Source organism: Molossus molossus, unplaced genomic scaffold, assembly GCF_014108415.1.
Source record: "Molossus molossus isolate mMolMol1 unplaced genomic scaffold, mMolMol1.p scaffold_m16_p_17, whole genome shotgun sequence".
Taxonomy (NCBI): Eukaryota; Metazoa; Chordata; class Mammalia; order Chiroptera; family Molossidae; genus Molossus; species Molossus molossus.
In genome coordinates this window covers 21,862,406-21,881,274 of record NW_023425352.1, presented here as the reverse complement: position 1 = coordinate 21,881,274, position 18,869 = coordinate 21,862,406, and the positions used below count along the sequence as shown (strand labels likewise).

Genomic DNA, 18,869 nt, shown 5'->3' with positions numbered 1-18,869 from the left:
TTCGGTTCCCGCTAAGGGCACGTGCCTCGGTTGCAGTTTGTCCCCGGCCCTGGTTGGTCGTGCGGGTGGCAGCCACTCGATGTGTCCCTTCACGTCGATGTTTCTCTCTCTCTCTCTCTCTCTCTCCCTCGCTCCCCCTCCTGCTCTATCTGAACAAAAAATGAAAAAATGTCCTTAGGTGAGGATTAAAAAAAAAAAAAGGTGACATCTGAGTTCTGTTCCCCAAGGTTCTGCTTCCATGTGTCTGGGGTACGACTTGGGCACTGGAGTTTTGAAAAGCTCTATGGTGATTTTACCTCTGCTCTAAGCCAGAGTTTCTCAGCCTTGGCACCCCTGGCTTCTGCTTAGATGACAATAGCAGCTCCTTCCTCCCCTGTTGTGACAACCAAATGTTTCCAGGCATTGGAAAATGTATACGGGGAGCAAAACTTTGAGAACTCCTGCTCTAGGCCAATGGTTTGTTGAGGGATCTGCATAGTGTCTAAGAACTTAGGCTCTAGGGCCACATTGCCTGCGTTCAAATCCTAGCTAATAAAGGGCAGAACTTTGGGAAATTACGTGCTCTCTCTGTGGCTCTATTTCCTCAACTCTAAAGTGGATAACAGAAATACACTGTGTAGGGTTGTTGGGCCAAATGGGTGAACACTTGTAAAGTGCCTGGCAATCTCCCTCCCCACCCAACCAAATATATAGGTTTAAAATGGAGAACTGATTAATCAGAATATCTGAGCATGGGCCCCAGGAAATTCATTTTAATAAGCTCTTGAGCTTCTTATACACATGAAATTTTTGAGAGCCTCTGACTTCAGGGATGTCAAATGCTGCTCCCTTCTTTTGGGTGGAATCTCACCCATGGGCTGGCACTTGCTCTAAGGCTGGCCTAGTCTGGCTGGTGCAACAGTGCCCTCTAGAGGATGGACTAGGCCCAGTCACCACCTCAGATTCAGGGCCCACAGCTCCTTCCTCTTCCCACCCAGCACTGACTACAGACAGAGGCCCAGCTACCGTGTCTATTGGAAGGACTTTATTTAAGTACACTGGGCCCCACCAGGCAACGTGGTTTGTGCGAGGCTGTGCGAGGGACAGGTTTGGGCTAAGAGAAGGGAGGTGAGCTGGTTAAGCACACTGTAGTCCGCGGGTTGCCACATCGCTTTCACACACACCTGCTGCTGTGGCCCACACTTAGCAGAGCCTTTGGTTGTTGGACGGCATGGGGGGAATACTGCCTGAATCTGGGATTGGGGCAGGTCTTGGTCAGGTGAGGGTGCCAGTGAACATTTGCTAGCCCCAGCTTTGTACCGTCTGGGCTGAAGGGTCTTTGGACCACTGCTAGGCCAGCCCAGTCCAGGGTAGGTGCCTGGCCCCACTGGACCAGAGATAAGCCTGAGCCCACCCGCTCCTGGCACCTGGATCTGGCCTCCACCCTCTCTCACTAAACAAGTCCAAAGTCAATAATGGCACAAAATCAGCTCAGAGGGGCCCTTCTCATCTCTACAACCTAGCGCCTCAGGTCAGCTAGAGTGGGAAAAGGCAATGTGGTTAATTGCGGCCCTTTCTCCAATCCCAAGGGAGCTAGATCCCCAACACCCCTCCTTTGCTAGGGCTTCTGCCAAAAAGTGATTCTACTGCCTGTTTCAGAAAATCCAACCAGCAACCAGCCTACTGATTCCAGGGCAGTGAGCAAGTAGAAGAGGGAGAAAGAAAGAGGCTGGTGGGAGTGACTTGGAGTGTAGCCTCAGATCCCAAATGGCCTCAACCTATGGATACTGTCAGTTCACCCTTAGCAGGGAGTGGTGGGACCCTAGAGGCTACGTTAAACTTAGGTGCTGTAAACATTAGTGTGAACAGGGTGACTGGTGGGCAGGAGGCAATGAGCTCCCTCTCTCCAGTTCCCATATTGAACAAACACTTCAATAAATAAAACTGTTTGAAGATGGCATTGCCCAAGGATGGATGAAAAGTAACAGAGCCTGGAGCCAACAGGTTCCTTAAACTCTCCTGAGACCCCCTGGATGGGGGATTGGGATTGGAACGTTAACTCTGCTGCCAATCAGAAGTAGCACTATTCCTGCCGTCCTCAAATGCCCAGTGTGGTTCTGGCCCCCAGGTAAAGTTAAGAACATCCTGCCCTCTCCTGACCCTGGAGTCTCAGTAACAGCCTTTCCAGCCTTCCAAACCCAAACTACAATCAAAACCAGACAGAGCTCAACCATGTGGCCTCAGTCCATGATCAAGAGGCATCAAAAACAGAATGATGAGCAAGGAAGGCAGCAGCTGCCTTGGGCCTCAGGGCACACTGGGGGTGGGGTAAGGACGAAGCTCTGCCAGTGTAGGATGGGCGGCAGCAAGGTCTCCCGGGGGTTAGATCTACCTCCCTCTGTGTCCCTATGGTAGTAAACACAGTTCCACACAGCCAGACAGAGGCCCAGCAGATGAAGGAGTGGGGCTCTCTGCCAGCATTCTTCCCTGTCAGGGGCCAGTTAGTGGTCAACCCCAGGCCTCAGGCTATCACCATCGTGGGTAGTTCATCGTCCTTTCTGGACCCTGGGATCCCTAGGCCACAGGGCACTCGCATAGGTGCACATACTTGTACCCACACACACACTCACACACACAGGCAGTTCCTTGCAAACACTCCAACTCAAGAAAGCGAGTTTTAAAGTGGAGTTAACTTCAGAGAAGGTGAATATGATGTCCCAGCATTAGAAGGTTTTCCTGTGGATGGATCGGGCACCGTCTTCCTCGTATTCCTTCTTGGAGACCCACATCTTCTTAAAGGTGTCCAGGGAGGCGAGGATAGAGCCCCTGGAGTAGAGGGAATCCAAAGGAACATTGTGAGAAAGAGAGCGTGGGGCTTCACTTTCTGTTCCACTCTCATTCCCAGAAGAACTACTCACCCAATCCACGTGGAATACAGTCTCTCCTGAGGTGCAGATATCTGCAAGGGTGAGTGGAAAGAGGAATCTGAGACATTTCATTTCCCCTCTCACTTCCCCTTCCAACTCTCCTCTTTATGACCAGTTCTCTCCACCCAAGGCAGTGGATGCATTTCACACAACAAAGTTATGTCCCTGCTGGACCCTGAGGCCTCTGGGGTGCTGTGGCTAGCCTGACACTCATCTTGAGAAGCAGGTTTCCAGCAACCCTAAGTACAATTTCCAGAAAGGCTGTATCTATCTGGGGGCAAGGTTTGGCTCTGTTGGGGGTCAGTGGGAAGCAGACCCCCATGGCAGGAACCATACTCCTTCACTTAGAATCCCTCCTTTTTCAGGCAGGCTAGCTCCCCTCAGCAGCCGCTAAGATGTATCAGAGGGTAGTAGCAAAAGTCAAGCTCCTATCAATGATATAGTTTACCTGAAAGACCACACGTGGGGCCCTCAGCCTAGCACCCTGCCACCACATCTGGGTACTAGAACTGTCCCCCTTTTGTGAAGATGGAATGGGAAAGGGTCTTCCACTCTGGCTGACCTCAGGGTCAGTGTGGAAGTGGGAGCCATCTGGCGGCACCTGTAGAGCCCTGGCTGCCTGAAAAGCTTGGGTAGAGCTGGAAAGGAGGCCACACCAGATGGCACTTCGGACCCTTGGAGGCCCAGTTCCACGCAGCCCTAGCCCACACCATGTTCCTACCCTGATCTTCACATCTTTCGGAGCCAGTTTCTTCACTTCACTCAGTAGCCTGTCACCAAAACCTGAATGGGCAGGAAAGGAGAATCTCAAATCAGTCCTCTGGCCATTTAGGCCTAGCAGGATCTGGAAGCTTCCTTGGGAAGGGCTCCAAGAGCAAGGACCAACCTTTGAACAGGGTGGAGCCTCCTGAGAGGACAATGTTAGAGAAAAGCGTGCGCCTCAGATCCATGTCAGACTTCTGGATGGCAAACACCAGCACCTCATGGATGCCTTCACTCTCCTCGCCAATCAGGTCTGGCCTGAACAGAAGCTCAGGTGCCCGGAATCGGGAAGGACCAATCTGCAGGGTGGAGGGCAAGCTTCAGAGGATGGGGCTGGGGCCGAGGTTCCTTTGGGAATAGGGATGGAAACGATCCCTGTGCCCACCTCTTAGTAACCAGGTGGCTTAGGAAAGACCTCAGATGTCAAGGGCCTCCAGGAACAAAGATAGGGCTCCTGGGAACAAATAGGGAACAAAAAGAAACAGGGCTCCCAGGAAACGAAAGGAAGAGCCTATGCTTAATCTTAGCTCTGGCATTTCCCAGCCAAGAGACCTCTAGCATTAATACATGGATTCATTCATCATGGAAACCTCTTTCTATCAATGGAGGTCTGGGGAAAGGCAACTCAGCCTATGCTGTGCTCAAGTGGTTAAGGACAGCACTAACCACCCCCCTTCCCAACCCTATCCTGACCTAGGAACATGCCTCTGGTGACCCCTTTCCTCCATACAAGAGAAGCAAAATCCCTGGCACACCTCACTGGGCAGGAGAAGGTGCTGCTTAAGAGCTCTACTGCCCCAGGCAGGGACTGGGAAAGGACTGGTACATCTGACTCCAGCCTTCCCATGGGGAGTTGTTTGGGCCCAGAGCTTCTGGGGGCTTGAGGGCACTGAGGGGAACAGTCCAGTCACCTACCTCAATGGTGCTGCCATCGGGCAGGTAGTACTGAGCCTTCTCCGTCTCTAGTGTCTCGTCCTTCTGGGGGTTTATAGATAGGTAGCAGGCTCTCTGCAGAACCAAGCATGAGTCAGGCAAGTAGGACACCTGGCACCTACCAGGTCAAAGTCCCCCAGAAACCTGCCCATCCCATGACTGCCCTAATGGTCGTTAGAGCTGCTGCCCTAAAGCAGGAGCGGGAGATTTCTGTCGGCATTCACTGGCTGGCATTTAGGATATGAGTTCCCACCTATTCCACTTTCCTGGTGGGCAAGTGTGTTAACGTGGCTCTCTGGATCTGAGACCACAAACTAATTTTAGTCCAGGCTCAGGCATCTTTCTTCTGCTCATATGGTTCTGGGTCCCACTACCTACTCAGAGGTTACCCTACTGCCACAGGTGACAGGAGGATTCAGTTTACTTAGAAAGAAAAATGTATTTTGAATTCCTCAAGGATGTGAAAGAACATATGCAATTTGTACATAAGGTATGAAAAACCTAATGATCACTAGTGTACCCATCACTCAGCTTAAGAAATAGAAACAGTTCCCTTTCCCCTACAAGAAGGTAGCTCTTTGGGAAGGTGAGTCTGTTAGTGGGAGGGGGCCCAGCTGGAGATCTTACAGCTGCCAGGATGCCTGACCCAGACTCCTAGGACAGGAGCTTCACCTCTTTTCACTCTAGGTCATGGAGGTCCTCGATGCTCTGTTCCCATACCCTATCCCATCCCTGGGCCCAGGGGACAGCACTCACTTCTTTTATGGCCTTGACAATCTCAAACTCCGAGGATGAGTGGAAATCATAGCCCTCCTTACGCAGGTAGAGGCGAAGGAAGCGAGAGACATCTCGGCCAGCGATGTCGATGCGCATGATTGAGTGAGGCATGGCAAAGCCCTCATAAATGGGCACAGCATGGGTGACGCCATCCCCAGAATCCAGAACCACACCTGTGGTCCTGCCTGTGGCATAACTGAAACAAAGGGGGCAAACCATCACTAACCCCTGCCTCCTCACTCTAGGAAAAAACTCACTTCCTTTAGAGTTCAGTGTCAAAATTAAAGCTGGGGCCTGCTTTTCTTCAGGGGCCTGAGACTAGACTGAGTACTAAGGACACCTAAGCACGGAAGCAAGCCTCGAAAAATCTGAATGACAAGCGCTGAACCTCTCCAAGCTCCCTTCCCACTCCCAAAAAAGCAGGCCTTCCCATCTCAAGAGATGGCCTGGACTAAAACCATTTCAAGGACCCAGCCTGAGAGGCAGTTTTCACTCTCTAGACAAGAGGAAAAAACTCAAATGCCTACAGGGACTAGGCAGGAAAAGTAAATGAGTAAGGAAAATAAGAATATTTTCACTTCCACAAAAAAACTAGTTTTCCCCCATATGACTCTCTAGGTCTAGTTTTTTCTCTTTTGGTAGAGACAAGGGGAAAGACATACATTTCTGTGGTATGAGGAGAAATACCTCACAATGTTTGATGAATAGCAACTGACACTCTGCATTTGTGTTCGGAGGACAAGGACTGGTGTGAATGGTGGTGAAATGAAGCTAGCAAACTCTAAAATGGCAGCTTATTTGAGCTGGTACTTTGCCCTATAGGAATGCCAAAGGACTGCTTTCCCCTCGAGGGGCCAGGCTAGCCAGCCAGGCTGCTACTCACAGGCTGAGCACAGCTTGCATGGAGATGAAAAGGGCTGGCACATTGAAGGTCTCAAAGAAAACTTCAGCAGCTCGTTCTCGGTTTTTCCGTGGGTTTAAAGGAGCCTCTGTCAGGAGCACAGGATGCTGGTGAAAAATGCCCAGACAGCAATCAGGGTGAGGCCAGATTCCCACCCCTCATTAGCACTGGGGGAGAAGCCTGTGTGTGGCTGGCCAGGGGACATTCATGGTTGGTCTCCCTCCAAAAAAGGCAAGCTGAGTCTATCACCCCTGCCTGAGTCAGTTTCTTAACTTTCCAAAATCATGCCCCTTTTAAAGTTTCATTCTGTCCTTACCGCCACCCCTTTATTCCCCTCATTTTCTTCTAACATTTTTATATAGATCTCTATATGTACTACATATCTCCAATTGTCAAGATTTTGTAATAAAGTCTTAGAATTATTATGATAATAATAGTTTAAAATTTTTTTCAAAACAGAAAATTAAATTCCAATATTGAATGTACTTTTAAAAACTAGAACAGCCCTGGCCGGTTTGGCTCAGCAGTTAGAGCATCGGCCTGCGGTCCAGAGACCTGGGTTCGGTTCCCGCTAATGGCACGTACCTCGATTGCAGTTTGTCCCCAGCCCTGGTTGGGTCGTGCAGGTGGCAACCACTCAATGTGTCCCTTTTACGTTGATGTTTCTCTCTCTTCCTCTCCCTCCCTCCCACTCTATATGAACAAAAAACGAAAAAATGTCCTCGGGTGAGGATAAAAACAAACAAACAAAAAAAAACTAGAACATATCCCTTCCGTGGAAATTCTGATACACCTAGTGTGCACGTTCCTTGGTGTTTCTGAGTGGAGAGTTCTCCTTAGAAGTTAAAGAGCATAGGCTCTGAAGTCTGAAAGATGTAGGTTTGAATCCCAGCTTTACTTTATTCACTAAGTGATCTTGGAAACACTACTTGGCTTCTTTGAACTTGTTCCCTTGTTTGTAAACTAAGGATAATACTACTTACATCTCATAGAAACGGTGTGAAGATTAAATGCAAACATGTCTAAAAAGCACAAGGTGTGGTGCCTGGCACACAGTTATGACTCAGATACTCTTGGCAGTTATTGTCATCTTCCTCATCTCTGGGGTAGGGGTTCTGACCAGCTCTGCACACCACGCAGGGCTGCCCTGTACACAAGACTCTCACCTCCTCTGAGAAAGTCTGCAGCTGGTCCTTAGAATAGACATATTGCCAGATGCGCTCCATGTCGTTCCAGTCCTTGACAATGCCATGCTCCATAGGGTACCGGATGGAGAGCAGCCCTCGGTGCTCCTGGGGGCAGAGAGCAGGACTTACAGCAGCAGCCAGTCTCTCAGCTGAGCTGACTGGTGGACCCTGCTCTTCCAGGACTGGGAGTTCTCACCTCACAGTCCTTACCCAGGGCTAAGGGTGGGCACCCATTCATTCTCAAAGTCTCCCATTATGCATCTGCAAACTGCTCTCACTGCCTAATCAGCGGGCAAAGTAGAAGGCTTCTGCATTTCCATGGGCCATTAGGTGCCCTTAGGGCAAGTGACAGGAGATACCCTCTTCACTGTCTAATCCCAGGACATAATCTCCTGGCTCCCATCTCTGGGCCTCAGCACTTGGAGCCAAGGCTGGCAACTATGATTCTGTTGTTCTGCTTCCAGAGGCTGCCTGAGGGCTCTGCCAAACTGTGCTAATTAACTCATCCCCAGAGTACCCCAGCCAGGACCTATCCCCAATCCCTTTTGCCAAAAAATGACCAAGCCAGTCAATTTGATCATTGGCACTGTAGTGACAGAATACAAAAGGAAGGAAGGCAGAGCCCTGTTTCCTAGACTGCTCTCTGTTCCCCAAATTAGGGTTTGATATTTTCTTTCCAAAACCAGAGCTGTTCCTGGCAGAAATACACTGATGAGGCCTAGGATGAAAAAAACAAAGGAGAGATTTTATACATGGCTATGTCCCACTGCTGGGACACTGTCCAAGTGGGGACTAAAGAAGGTCCTCTGTTGGCTTGAGGACTGAGAATTACCTCAGCTTTGGGGCCAATGAAGATGTCACCTTCGAGGGCTCCTGCCATGACACGGACGTGCTTGGGTCTGCCCACACTACAAAAGAGAGTGGGGAGGACCATCACTTTTCATTTCACCAGAACGCAGAGCAGAACACAGGAAGGATGTATAGAGGCACATACTTAGGAAGAAATATATTCAATCCTACTGTGATTATCTTTAAGGAGTGAGGTTACAGTTGATTTTGATTTTTGTTTTTTTTCCTTTTCTGCACTTCCCACAATTTCTACATTGACAATGTATTAAGTTATTCGTATATTATTATTATATTTATATTCTTTTATAAGTTATTAAAACAAATTTTAGAGGATTCAATACCTCTAGTTCTTCTAGTTCCTCGATGTATGTGCAGACCAAGAGAGACAAGGAAACAACAATTTCTAAATGAATGGTTAACTCAAAAGATTTAGTCTCCTTAGCCCCCTGTCCAGGCCTTCTACTAAGTAAAACTGTGCTGTTGTAACAGTAACAGATGGCCTTCTTTCTTTCTTTATTTTTTTAATCCTTACCCAAGGATATGTTTTATTTTTTGAGAGAGAGAGAGAAACACTGATGTGAGAGATATCGATCAGTTGCCTCCCAAATGCACCTGGACCGGGGATGGAACATATAAGCTTTTGGTGCATGGGTCGACACTCTAGACCACCAAGCTACCTGGCTAGGGCAGATGGCCTTCTTCTCTCTTTTTCTCCTGCTCTAAGCTCCTTTCCCAGGCACCCATGCCCTTCTACTGCCTCCAGTCTCTTTGCCTTAGGAGGAAAGTGCTGAGAACTCATCTTCACTAAGATGGTAGGTATGGTTTAATGGTTAAACCCCATCTTGGGAGATAGGTGATTTTTTAGAAAGAGCGCTTCATGAAGAGGCAGTCACTCAAAGCAATGAGTTACTGATGAGAACATTTTTGGCATCAGATAAAATAAAATTTTAAAAAGGGGTCTCTTGCCCTGGCTGGTTTGGCTCAGCAGTTAGAATGTTGGCCCACGGACCAGAGAGACCCCGGTTTGATTCCCGCTAAGGGCACATACCTCAGTTGCAGTTTGTCCCGGCCCCAGTTGGGGTTGTATGGGTGGTGACCACTTGATGTGTCTCTCTCACATTGATGTCTCTCTCTCTCTCTTCCTCCCTCTCTCCTTCCCAATCTCAAGATAAATGTAAAAATGTCCCCAGGAGAGGATAAAAAAAAAGAGGTCTCTTGCCAATGCCTATCAAATTGTACCATGTAGGCAATTGTTTCCAAAAGCCAGCTCCTGTCTTTTGCTTATTGTTTTGATACAAGGCTGACCTGAATGACAGATCCCTTCTCCCTAAAAGATGGAGGACTGAGCCAGTAACAAAGCAAACAAGCTTCTCAAGTTTCTGACGAAGCTACAGAATAACTTACTAGTTTGGAAAGCAGTATTTGGGGATCTGATCACCAGCAAAACCAGCTTTAATCACACCAGATCCCTGAGGAGAGAGGAGAGAAAAGTTAGGAATATCACAAAAATAAGAGGAGATTATATCATACAATATGTATATGGTTCCATTTTTATTTAAAAAGAGAGAGACTTTATAGTTGCATGTAATATATTTATTTATATAAGCACTTGTATGGTGAATTCATGCCACAGGGAAGGAAGTGGGACTGAGAAGGGTGAGAACTTTCACTGTATACTTAAACTATTATTTGATTTTTCTGTGTTCTCTGACTTTTCTACATTGAACATGTTTTACTTTTGGCATTCTAAATAATACTAATAGCTTTTTGGCGGCCGTGAAGCTGGGGAGATCCTGGCCGGGCCCAGAACATCAGATCTCACTGTCCTCCCAGCACTTCGACCCTCCTCTAAAGGCCCTCAATTAAATGGTTTGACACATCCCCTCACCAAAATATTAACAAAGAGAAAACCTGAGGAGAAAAGAGTAAAGTTGCTAGAAGCACCAAAGCAGCCAAGTTCAAGAACACAAACAAGGTGGGAAGAGTGCATGATTCTTTCAGTTATACCACCATGGGACATCTGCCCAGGAACACACACTATCTTCTTACTGTAGGAGCAGACACTCTGCTTTGTAGGGGGTTTGTGGTTATTGTTTTGTTTTTTTTCTATTATGTTTTGTTTAACTCATAGGTCTCCTGATGACAAGGATCAGGGAAACCCTAAAGCATTGTCTGAGAAGAGAAGAGACCCAACATTACAACCCTGCTGCTCCAATACTTGGTATGTTGGGTGGGGCTCCCACCAGCATCTCTGATACCACCCTGGGCCCAACCAAAGTAAACACGGACTCTATACACAGATACTAACTCCATGCAGGGCAGCTATTGAAGAAGATAAAACCTGTTCTCTTCCTTCTTAACCCTTTTGCCACCACTGCTGATACCCTCGTCCGTCCAGCCCACCACAGTTTACAGCTAATTGGGGCAAACCTTTTCCTACTGCCTGCCAACCACTTCTCCTGGGGCAGAGTGTGATATTTCCAGAACCCCCATAGCAAGCTGTAAACATATTAGGAGACACTAAATACCATGATTATCTTTGCACCAAAGGCTTCCCAGCAACACCCCTGGTTCCTTCCCTGTGTCTTATTCCTGCTCTTGTATGGGAAAAGGGGTTGAGATGAGCCATCCTGGTGCCTGGCTCTGGCAACACAGGAAGGAAGGAAGAAGTGGTTAGCCTGGCTGGTGTGGCTCAATGGTTAAGCGTCGACCCATTCACCAAGAGATTGCCAGTTCGATTCCTAGTCAAGGCACATGCCCAGGTGGTGGGCCCAATCCCCAGTGGGGCAAGCAGAAGGCAGCCAATTGATGTTCTCTCTCATTGATGTTTCTATCTCTCTCTCTCTCTAAAATCAATAAAGAAAATAAAAATAAAATAAAAAAAAGAAGTGGTTGAAGGACAGGGAAAGCAGTAAGTTGAGCAGGGCAAACCAGTTCTCTAAGACAGCAGGAACCTCTGCCAACAGAAAAGAGAAAACGGGAGATAAGTGCAAACTCACTGGCCTGCACAGAAAAGCAAGAAGCCTGGAAAAGGTGCAGCTATACACTGAGCTGAAAGACTGGGAAGGAGGAAGAATTATCGTACTGCAAACACAGGGCTCTGGGACAGCGGCATGGATAGTGAGAACAGCACTGTACAAGAGAACTCCGGGAGCCTGTAAGCTCAAGCTTCCTATAATTGCTCATTGCCTTCATCTGGGTGATACCAACAGACTCGTTGGATCTCCTGGCACAAGTTGAAAACAAGAAGAGTAAAGATGAGACTTGTACTTCAGACTCTAAATATTTTCTTGGATATTTGATTGAGTTTACTAGCAAAATGACTAGAGGCTGAGTGACAAGGCAGATTAAGATGTTAGGTTCATTTCTACCTCTCTGTCCTTTCTAGCAAGACTATCAGTTCAAATTCACTGCCTTCCTTCTGAAGAACAGTTTCTAGGTAGAATTAATTATTCTCCTCCTATTATCTCACAAAATCACCATTACCTGTATGACTAGGTAGATGCATTTCATTCTGCTCTCTATTTGACTTTATGCTTCCCATTTTTGTCTCTTTTTAGCCCAAGTTCCTCAAGGTCAGAGCCTTTACATATCAGCAGTATCTGGCATGTGCAGGGTACTCAAACAGATGCTGGCTGACTGAAATGAAAATAAAGCTCAAATGATTGGCAGATAATGTCTAATATATGAAACCTGAATGAGCAACTAGAATGCCAGAGGCCCCAGGCAGAGGTGGTGCAGGAAAGGCCAAGGCGGTGTTGGAAATGATGCACAAGACCCAGGAACCAGACCCAGCTTGTCCTTGAAGCCTCATGGGTTGGCCCGCTAGGTCAGCAGTTGGGAGAAGAATGGGTGGGGATGAGGAAGGTGTTTTCCTTCTTCTGTGTTGCCAGAGTCAGGCACCAGGATGGCCCATCTCTTTATTACCTATAAAAAGGTAATGTCAATTTCTCTTAACAGTATTTATAACTAGAAACTGTACACCTGGCAAATGGGCTGCCACTCTCTCTGTTATTCACTGTGGCAAAACCAAGTAAACAAATGCCTTGTAGAGGCTTCTTGAAAAAGTAGTCTCATTAAATATTTGATTTTTGAGGACTCAGATCTGTTGCCAGCCACTTCTGACCATTCATTCTCCTTCTGCTGCAAGCAAACAAATAGTAAATCCCTTAGCAAGGCTCCCACTACCTGCTGGTTCTTGGCCTTATGGCTTGGGCAACTTTTATCCTAAGCTCTCCTGATTATTCTGGACATGCTGGGAAGATGCTAATTGTCTCCCATTTTACAAGTGGGAAAAGGATGTTGAGAGGTGGACCCTCAGATTCTAGGATATTGGTGGCCCAATATGGCCCAAAAACATATTATATTTAGCCTACAAAGTACTTAAAAAAAAACAAAAAAACTTTATTGAGATAAAATTCAATTTACCCATTTAAGGTGTATAAATCAGTGGTTCTCAGTATATTTACAGAGTTGTACAATCATCACCACAATCTAATTTTAGAATTTTTCATTATCCCCAAAAGAAACTCTGTACCCATTAGCAGTCACTCTCCATCCTACCCACTACTCCCAGCCCTGGGCAACCACTAATATACTTTCTGTATCTCTAGACCACAAACTACTTTTACATTAACTTCTGTCAGTTAAAAATTGAAAACTCAGCCCTGGCCGGTTTGGCTCAGCGGTTAGAGCTTCGGCCTGCGGTCCTGAGAGACCCGGGTTCGGTTCCCGCTAAGGGCACGTACCTCGGTTGCAGTTTGTCCCCGGCCCTGGTCGGTCGTGTGGGTGGCAGCCACTCGATGTGTTCCTTTCACGTCGATGCTTCTCTCTCTCTCTCTGTTCCTCTCTCTTCCTCCCACTCTACCTGAACAAAAAAATGGGAAAATGTCCTCGGGTGAGGATAAAAAAAAAAAAAAAAATTGAAAACTCATATGACATTTAAAATTTCGATTTCTCGCCCTGGCCCGTTTTTCTCAGTGGTTAGAGTGTTGGCCTATGGTCCAGAGAGACCTGGGTTCGGTTCCCACTAAGGGCACGTACCTCGGTTGCAGTTTGTCCCCGGCCCTGGTTGGGTTGTGTGGGTGGCAACCACTCGATGTGTCTCTCTCATGTCAATGTTTCTCTCTCTCTCTCTTCCTCCCACTCTATCTGAACAAAAAAATGAAAAAATGTCCTCAGGTGAGGATAAAATAATAAATAAAATAAAATTTCAATTTCTCTTGAAAAAATCAGATCTGGCAACACTGGGCCTGCATTCCTGAAAATATGGCAAGTATAAACATTTATTAAATATGGGTGGTAGACACATGCTATGTGGGTGTTCATTATGTACTTCTCTGAATTTTTCTTTATGTTTAATGTCTCTCATTTTTTAAAAAGGGGGCTGAAGCAGCATAACATTCTCCAAACCAGTGAAACTCATGTTATTGATGAATTTGTAAAGATCTGATACTGCTCCTGCATTTAGGCCCCCATAGTCACAAAGACAGTTTTAAGATTGACCAGAAAGTTGATCTATTTCAGGACAGAATTTAACCTTGAAGATCTTAGCAAAGACTCAAGCTTTGGAATAAACACAATAATCTCATAAAAGTGTTTTAGACCTCAAAATGTTGCCTGGGACCTGCCCCCCTCTTGTATTACTATTGTATTTATTACATTGCATTGTATTGTGTTGCACTGTATGCTTTTTGAAAGAATAACTTATGTTTGGATTTTATTTTATTAAAAAATATTTTTTTCTTAACTGATTGTATTTTTTTATTTTTCTTTAAAACCCAAGCACCTATTCATTTAAGCTTAATATCATATGTTGATTTTATTAAATAAGACCTTACATTTCATAGTTATAGCAGTTTATAAATACAGGGCTACTATTTCATTGATTCCCTTTATTTATCAATCATGTTTTTAGTACTTTATGTACAAGGTTTATACTAGATGCTGGGAGAAAAAAATATTTTTTTCTTTATTGATTTTAGAGAGAGAAGAAGGGAGAGGGAGAGAGAGATAGAAACATCAATGAGAGAGAACATCGACTGGCCACCTCCTGCATGCCCCCTCACTGGGGATTTGGCCTACAACCTGGTCATGTGCCCCAACCGGGAATCAGATGGGTAACCTCCTGGCATGGGTCGACACTCAACCACTGAGCCACACCAGGCGGGCTTATGTTTGATTTTTAAAAATATCTATGCCCTTGCCAGTTTGACTCATCAGTTAGAGTGTTGGCCTGTGGTCCAGAGAGACCCGGGTTCGGTTCCCGCTAAGGGTATGTACTTCGGTTGCAGTTTGTCCCTAGCCATGGCTGAGTTATGCGGGTGGCAGCACTCGATATGTCCCTTTCACATCGATGTTTCTCTCTCTCTTCCTCTCTCTCCCTCCCGCTCTATCTGAATAAAAAACAAAAAAAAGGGAAAAATGTCCTCTGGTGAGGAAAAAAAAAATCTATCACACTGAACAGAATAGGTCCAGAGGCAGGGAGGCATAGAACAGAGTGATATATCTCGAAGGGATTGGGGGGTGGGGGGGTGACAGGAAGAGATTAACCAAAGAACTTATATAGATATATGCATAACCAATGGACACAGACAATAGTGTGGTGAAGGACTTGGGTGGGGGCAGGGGCTAGGAGGGGGGATAAAGGGGGGATAATTGGAGGACATCTGCAATACTGTCAACAATAAAATAAAATAAATTATAAAGTACTTGAGATATACTAATGAAAGAATGAAGAAAGAAAAACCCAATCCTTGATCTTGGGGGTACTTATACTTTAGTAGAAGATAGATAATAAAGTATATACATAATAAAAAAAAAATACCACCCTGGATGGTTTAGCTCAGTGGTTAGAGCATCGGTCTGTAGACCAATGATTTGTGGGTTCGATTCTGGTCAAGGGCACATACCTCAGTTGCGGTTTGTTCCCGGCCCTTGTCAGGTCGTGTGGGAGGCAACCAGTCGATGTGTCTCTCTCCCACTGTATCTGATGATAAACAGAAAAATATCCTCAGGTGAGGATTAAAAATAAATAAATTAATTAAATAAACCTACCAAAAAAAATATCTACCACTTATTGTTGTCATTAAAGTACAGGCATATGCAGGCATGAGCCCACACACAACCTCCACACGCGTACCCCTCCATTTTCCTCATTAAATTCTGATGAATTGGTTTGGTGCCAGAATAGGATGAAAAGAGTGGTCAACAATTGTCTTAATACTGGGTAAGGCTGTGAACCAATGATAAAGCTCTGTCCTCTTTTCCCTACTTTGTTTTCCTTTCTTTTAATTACCCTCTTCTTAGCCCAGAAATAAAATTGTAGCAACACTATAAGTTATGGAGCTGTTAGTCTGCTAGAAACACATTATTTTCATAAAGATGGCTAACATATTTCTTTATAATTTTTTTACAGTGAGAGGAAGAGAGAGATCGAAACATTAATGAGAGAGAACATCGATTGGCCTCCTCCGGCATGCCCCCCACTGGGGATCAAGTCCACAATCTGGGCACTTGCCCTGAATGGGAATCAAACGGCAACCTCTTGGTGCATCAACTGACGCTCAACCACTGAGCCACACCAGCCAAACTTGGCTCACATATTTCAAATGATGTTTCTTACCCATGTTTCACTGTAAAACAAAACTCTCCAAATGTCAAACAGCGAGAACTCTCTTAGGCCCCAAATCTAAAATGTGGCAGATGTTCTGTAAATCCTAATGGGAAAATTAAGTTTCTCCTACTTCACCTTTTGGCAGAATTATTGGCATAACAAAGGAAATGTTTTCCCAGAGAAAAAAACAAGTCAATTCTTTAAATCTTAAAACTGAAAATGCACCACTGCTTTGATGCATTTCAAATATACTACCAAGAAAGAGAAAGGAAAAACTAAGAAGCATTATTAGCTTTAGTGACATTAAAGAAAAAGCTTGGTGATGGGACTTCTGCCCAACAATCCAAGAAGCAAAGGATCCGGTGGGATGGACAGAGTGCATCTTCTACATTGGTGATGAAAAAAAGAAAATTGATAATTCCTATTATTTTTTTCTATTTTAAAACTATGAGAAAGGCAGATGAAGCACACACAAACTGGCCAAAGACAGAAATAGTAGTGTTTTCTGAAAACCAACATCAAGAACAAGGAGTCCTACTCAACCCTCTGAAGTAACTAACTAGGGGTCCTCCATCCTTTCTTTATTTAGAAATATCTTTGTTACTATGATAGAGATATCCAGTCATTCATCCACCCACCCATCAATGCAATGAAAAAACAGTTATTGAGTACTAAGTAGTGCCAAGCCCTAGGGATTGTGTGAGAGAAGGAAAACTAACAACAACAAAACACCTTTCCTTGAAAAAAAGTGAGGAATTTGGAACTCAATCTTAATTTTATTCTCGGCTCAACTCAGAACCTGGTGGTCTGAATATTGTTATTTAACCTCTCCAGGCCTCATTTTCCTGCATAAACTGGGGATAGTCATTCCCATATACTTGCCAGAGCAGAAGCTTGAATGAGATAATGCAAATGAAAGGACCTTCTAACATGACTAAATCCCCAAGGGCTGGATTAACAGAGCGATTTTACAGTCAGTTTAGGACAGAAGGAATTAGCAGTTTTGCCTCAGGGGACACAGAAAAGGTGCCACTCAGTCTCGGTGAGGCTAAACCTTCCAGTGGAATACAGAAATGCAGTTGTTTTACAATTGTCCCTTTCTGCCCAAAATGAGAGCAGTGTTTAGATTACATATGTCACTATACATTTTTGTGGGATACTAGCAAGAGGAATAATGGATAAAGCACTAGACTTAGAGAACCTCTACTGTGCGACCTTGGGCTCACTTTACCTCTTCGCGTTTCAGTTTTCTTATTTATAAAACGAGAATTAAACTCCCTGCCTTAACCATTCACCGTTTTTGTGAGGATCACACTCGAACGCAAGTGAAACCCCTGAATAAGCGCTAGAGAGCCTGGGAAATACTATGTTATTATTTTCACCAGCAACTACGTTGCTTGCTTTGTCACTCCTTTAGTCTCAACTTTTATTAACGCTGTAATTTAGAATCACAGAAATAAATGAAATCCTATGGTCATTTCCGGTACCAGACTCTCGGGCCCCACCCAAAGGCACAGCCAAGTCGCCCGGCCGGCTCCCGACCAGCTCCCGACCGAAGGAAACTTAGCCCTTCTCCAACCGCGGGCGGGCTCTAGCCCATCAGGCCCTCACCACTGACAGTTCCGGAAGCCAATCCCCACTGCCCTCGTGAACCGCCCCGCCCCTTAGAGAGGAGAAAGACTAAGGCGGCCGGGAAGAACTGCAAAGGCGCAAGCCAATCACTGCAGAAGGCAGCCCTCATCCGGCAAGGCTCAGAGGCGGGCCATCGGTCAAGATAGACAGCCAAAGCAGCCACTAGAGTTATCGGAAACTGGGGAGGGAGGGTGCCGGGAGCTCACAGAGCGGTTAAGGCCCCTCGAGCCACGGGCCCAAGGACCCCACTCGGACTATAAAGTCTTCCCCTTATTCACTCCAAAGCTCTCCATCCCATAATTGCTGGCCGGCCGGCCACCCTGCCTGCGGATTATAGGGGAGAGGGGGTAGGACGGAGGCAGCGGCGGCTGAACCCGCCTGACAGGCCGGGCCACTGACAAAGAGTCTGCGATCCAGGCTGCAACCGGGAAGCGATCCCTTCGGGGAGGAGAGCGTCAGTCCCTCCAGAGATAGGAAAGATGCAACTCACATTGTCGATCACAACAGGCTGGTTGGCGATCACATCGTAGGACTCCATGGCAGAGGAATCTCTCCCTCCGAGGAAGGAACTGCCTGCCGGGTCCGCTGCTAAAGCCACTGACACGCATGCGCAGATTAGTCGCCGGTGCAGGGCGACCAGGGAGCGGCCTGGCCTCACCTCTGAGGAACTACAACCCCCAGCATGCCTTGCACCTGTAATTAGAAGTCCTGGCTGTTTCCGAGCCACGCCTAGTTTTAAGAGACTGGGCGTCGCTTTCCCCAGGCACAGTACCCTGGGTTTTGTAGTCTCCGTAGATAAATAGAGGAGGACGAAGATTTTTTTTTTCCCCTTTTAATTTATTGAGGTGACAAAAGTATACAGGTTTCCGATGTACAATTCTACAACACATCATCTGTACACTGTATTGTGTATTCACCACTCCAAGTCATTTATCCCTATACCATCCTCCACAAACCCGCCCCCAGCAATCACCACAGTGTTGTCTGTGTCCATGAGTTTTTTTCCTTTTTTGCTCAATCCTTCCACTCACCCTTGCCACCCCCAGCTGTTAGCCTGCTCTCTATCTGAATCTGTCTCTATTTTGCTTGTTAGTTCATTTCATTCATTAGACTCCACATATGAGTAAAATCATATGGTACTTGTCTTTCTCTGACTGGCTTATTTCACTTAGCATAACACTCTTGAAGTCCACCCATGCTATCACAAACAATAAGATTTCCTTTTCTCTTTTTAAAAATAAGTTATTTTATTATTATTTTTTTTTAGCATCACCCTAGGATATTTTTCCATTGATTTTTCACATAGA

At 46.0% G+C, this 18,869-nt stretch overlaps 1 protein-coding gene across 1 annotated transcript; it reads right to left on the bottom strand.

The window, feature by feature from the left end:
• Positions 1-184: 184 nt before the first annotated feature.
• ACTR1A (actin related protein 1A) lies at positions 185-18,183 on the bottom strand. Its single transcript, XM_036264802.1, has 11 exons — positions 18,053-18,183; positions 9,720-9,784; positions 8,299-8,374; positions 7,446-7,571; positions 6,262-6,386; positions 5,358-5,574; positions 4,584-4,676; positions 3,793-3,967; positions 3,628-3,689; positions 2,898-2,938; positions 185-2,805 (listed from the first exon to the last, which is right to left on the bottom strand). The coding sequence occupies exons 1-11, from the start codon at positions 18,098-18,100 to the stop codon at positions 2,703-2,705; spliced, it is 1,131 nt and encodes a 376-aa protein (XP_036120695.1). The 5' UTR covers positions 18,101-18,183; the 3' UTR covers positions 185-2,702.
• Positions 18,184-18,869: the final 686 nt, after the last annotated feature.

Excerpts from the sequence above, each read along its gene's own strand:
- ACTR1A (XM_036264802.1), bottom strand. The coding sequence starts at position 18,100 with ATGGAGTCCTACGATGTGATCGCCAACCAGCCTGTTGTGATCGACAAT. Across the intron at positions 4,677-5,357 it reads TTGTCAAGGCCATAAAAGAA|AGAGCCTGCTACCTATCTAT; the intron begins GTGAGTGCTGTC and ends TTGGTTCTGCAG. Across the intron at positions 2,806-2,897 it reads CTGTATTCCACGTGGATTGG|GGGCTCTATCCTCGCCTCCC; the intron begins GTGAGTAGTTCT and ends CCTCTACTCCAG.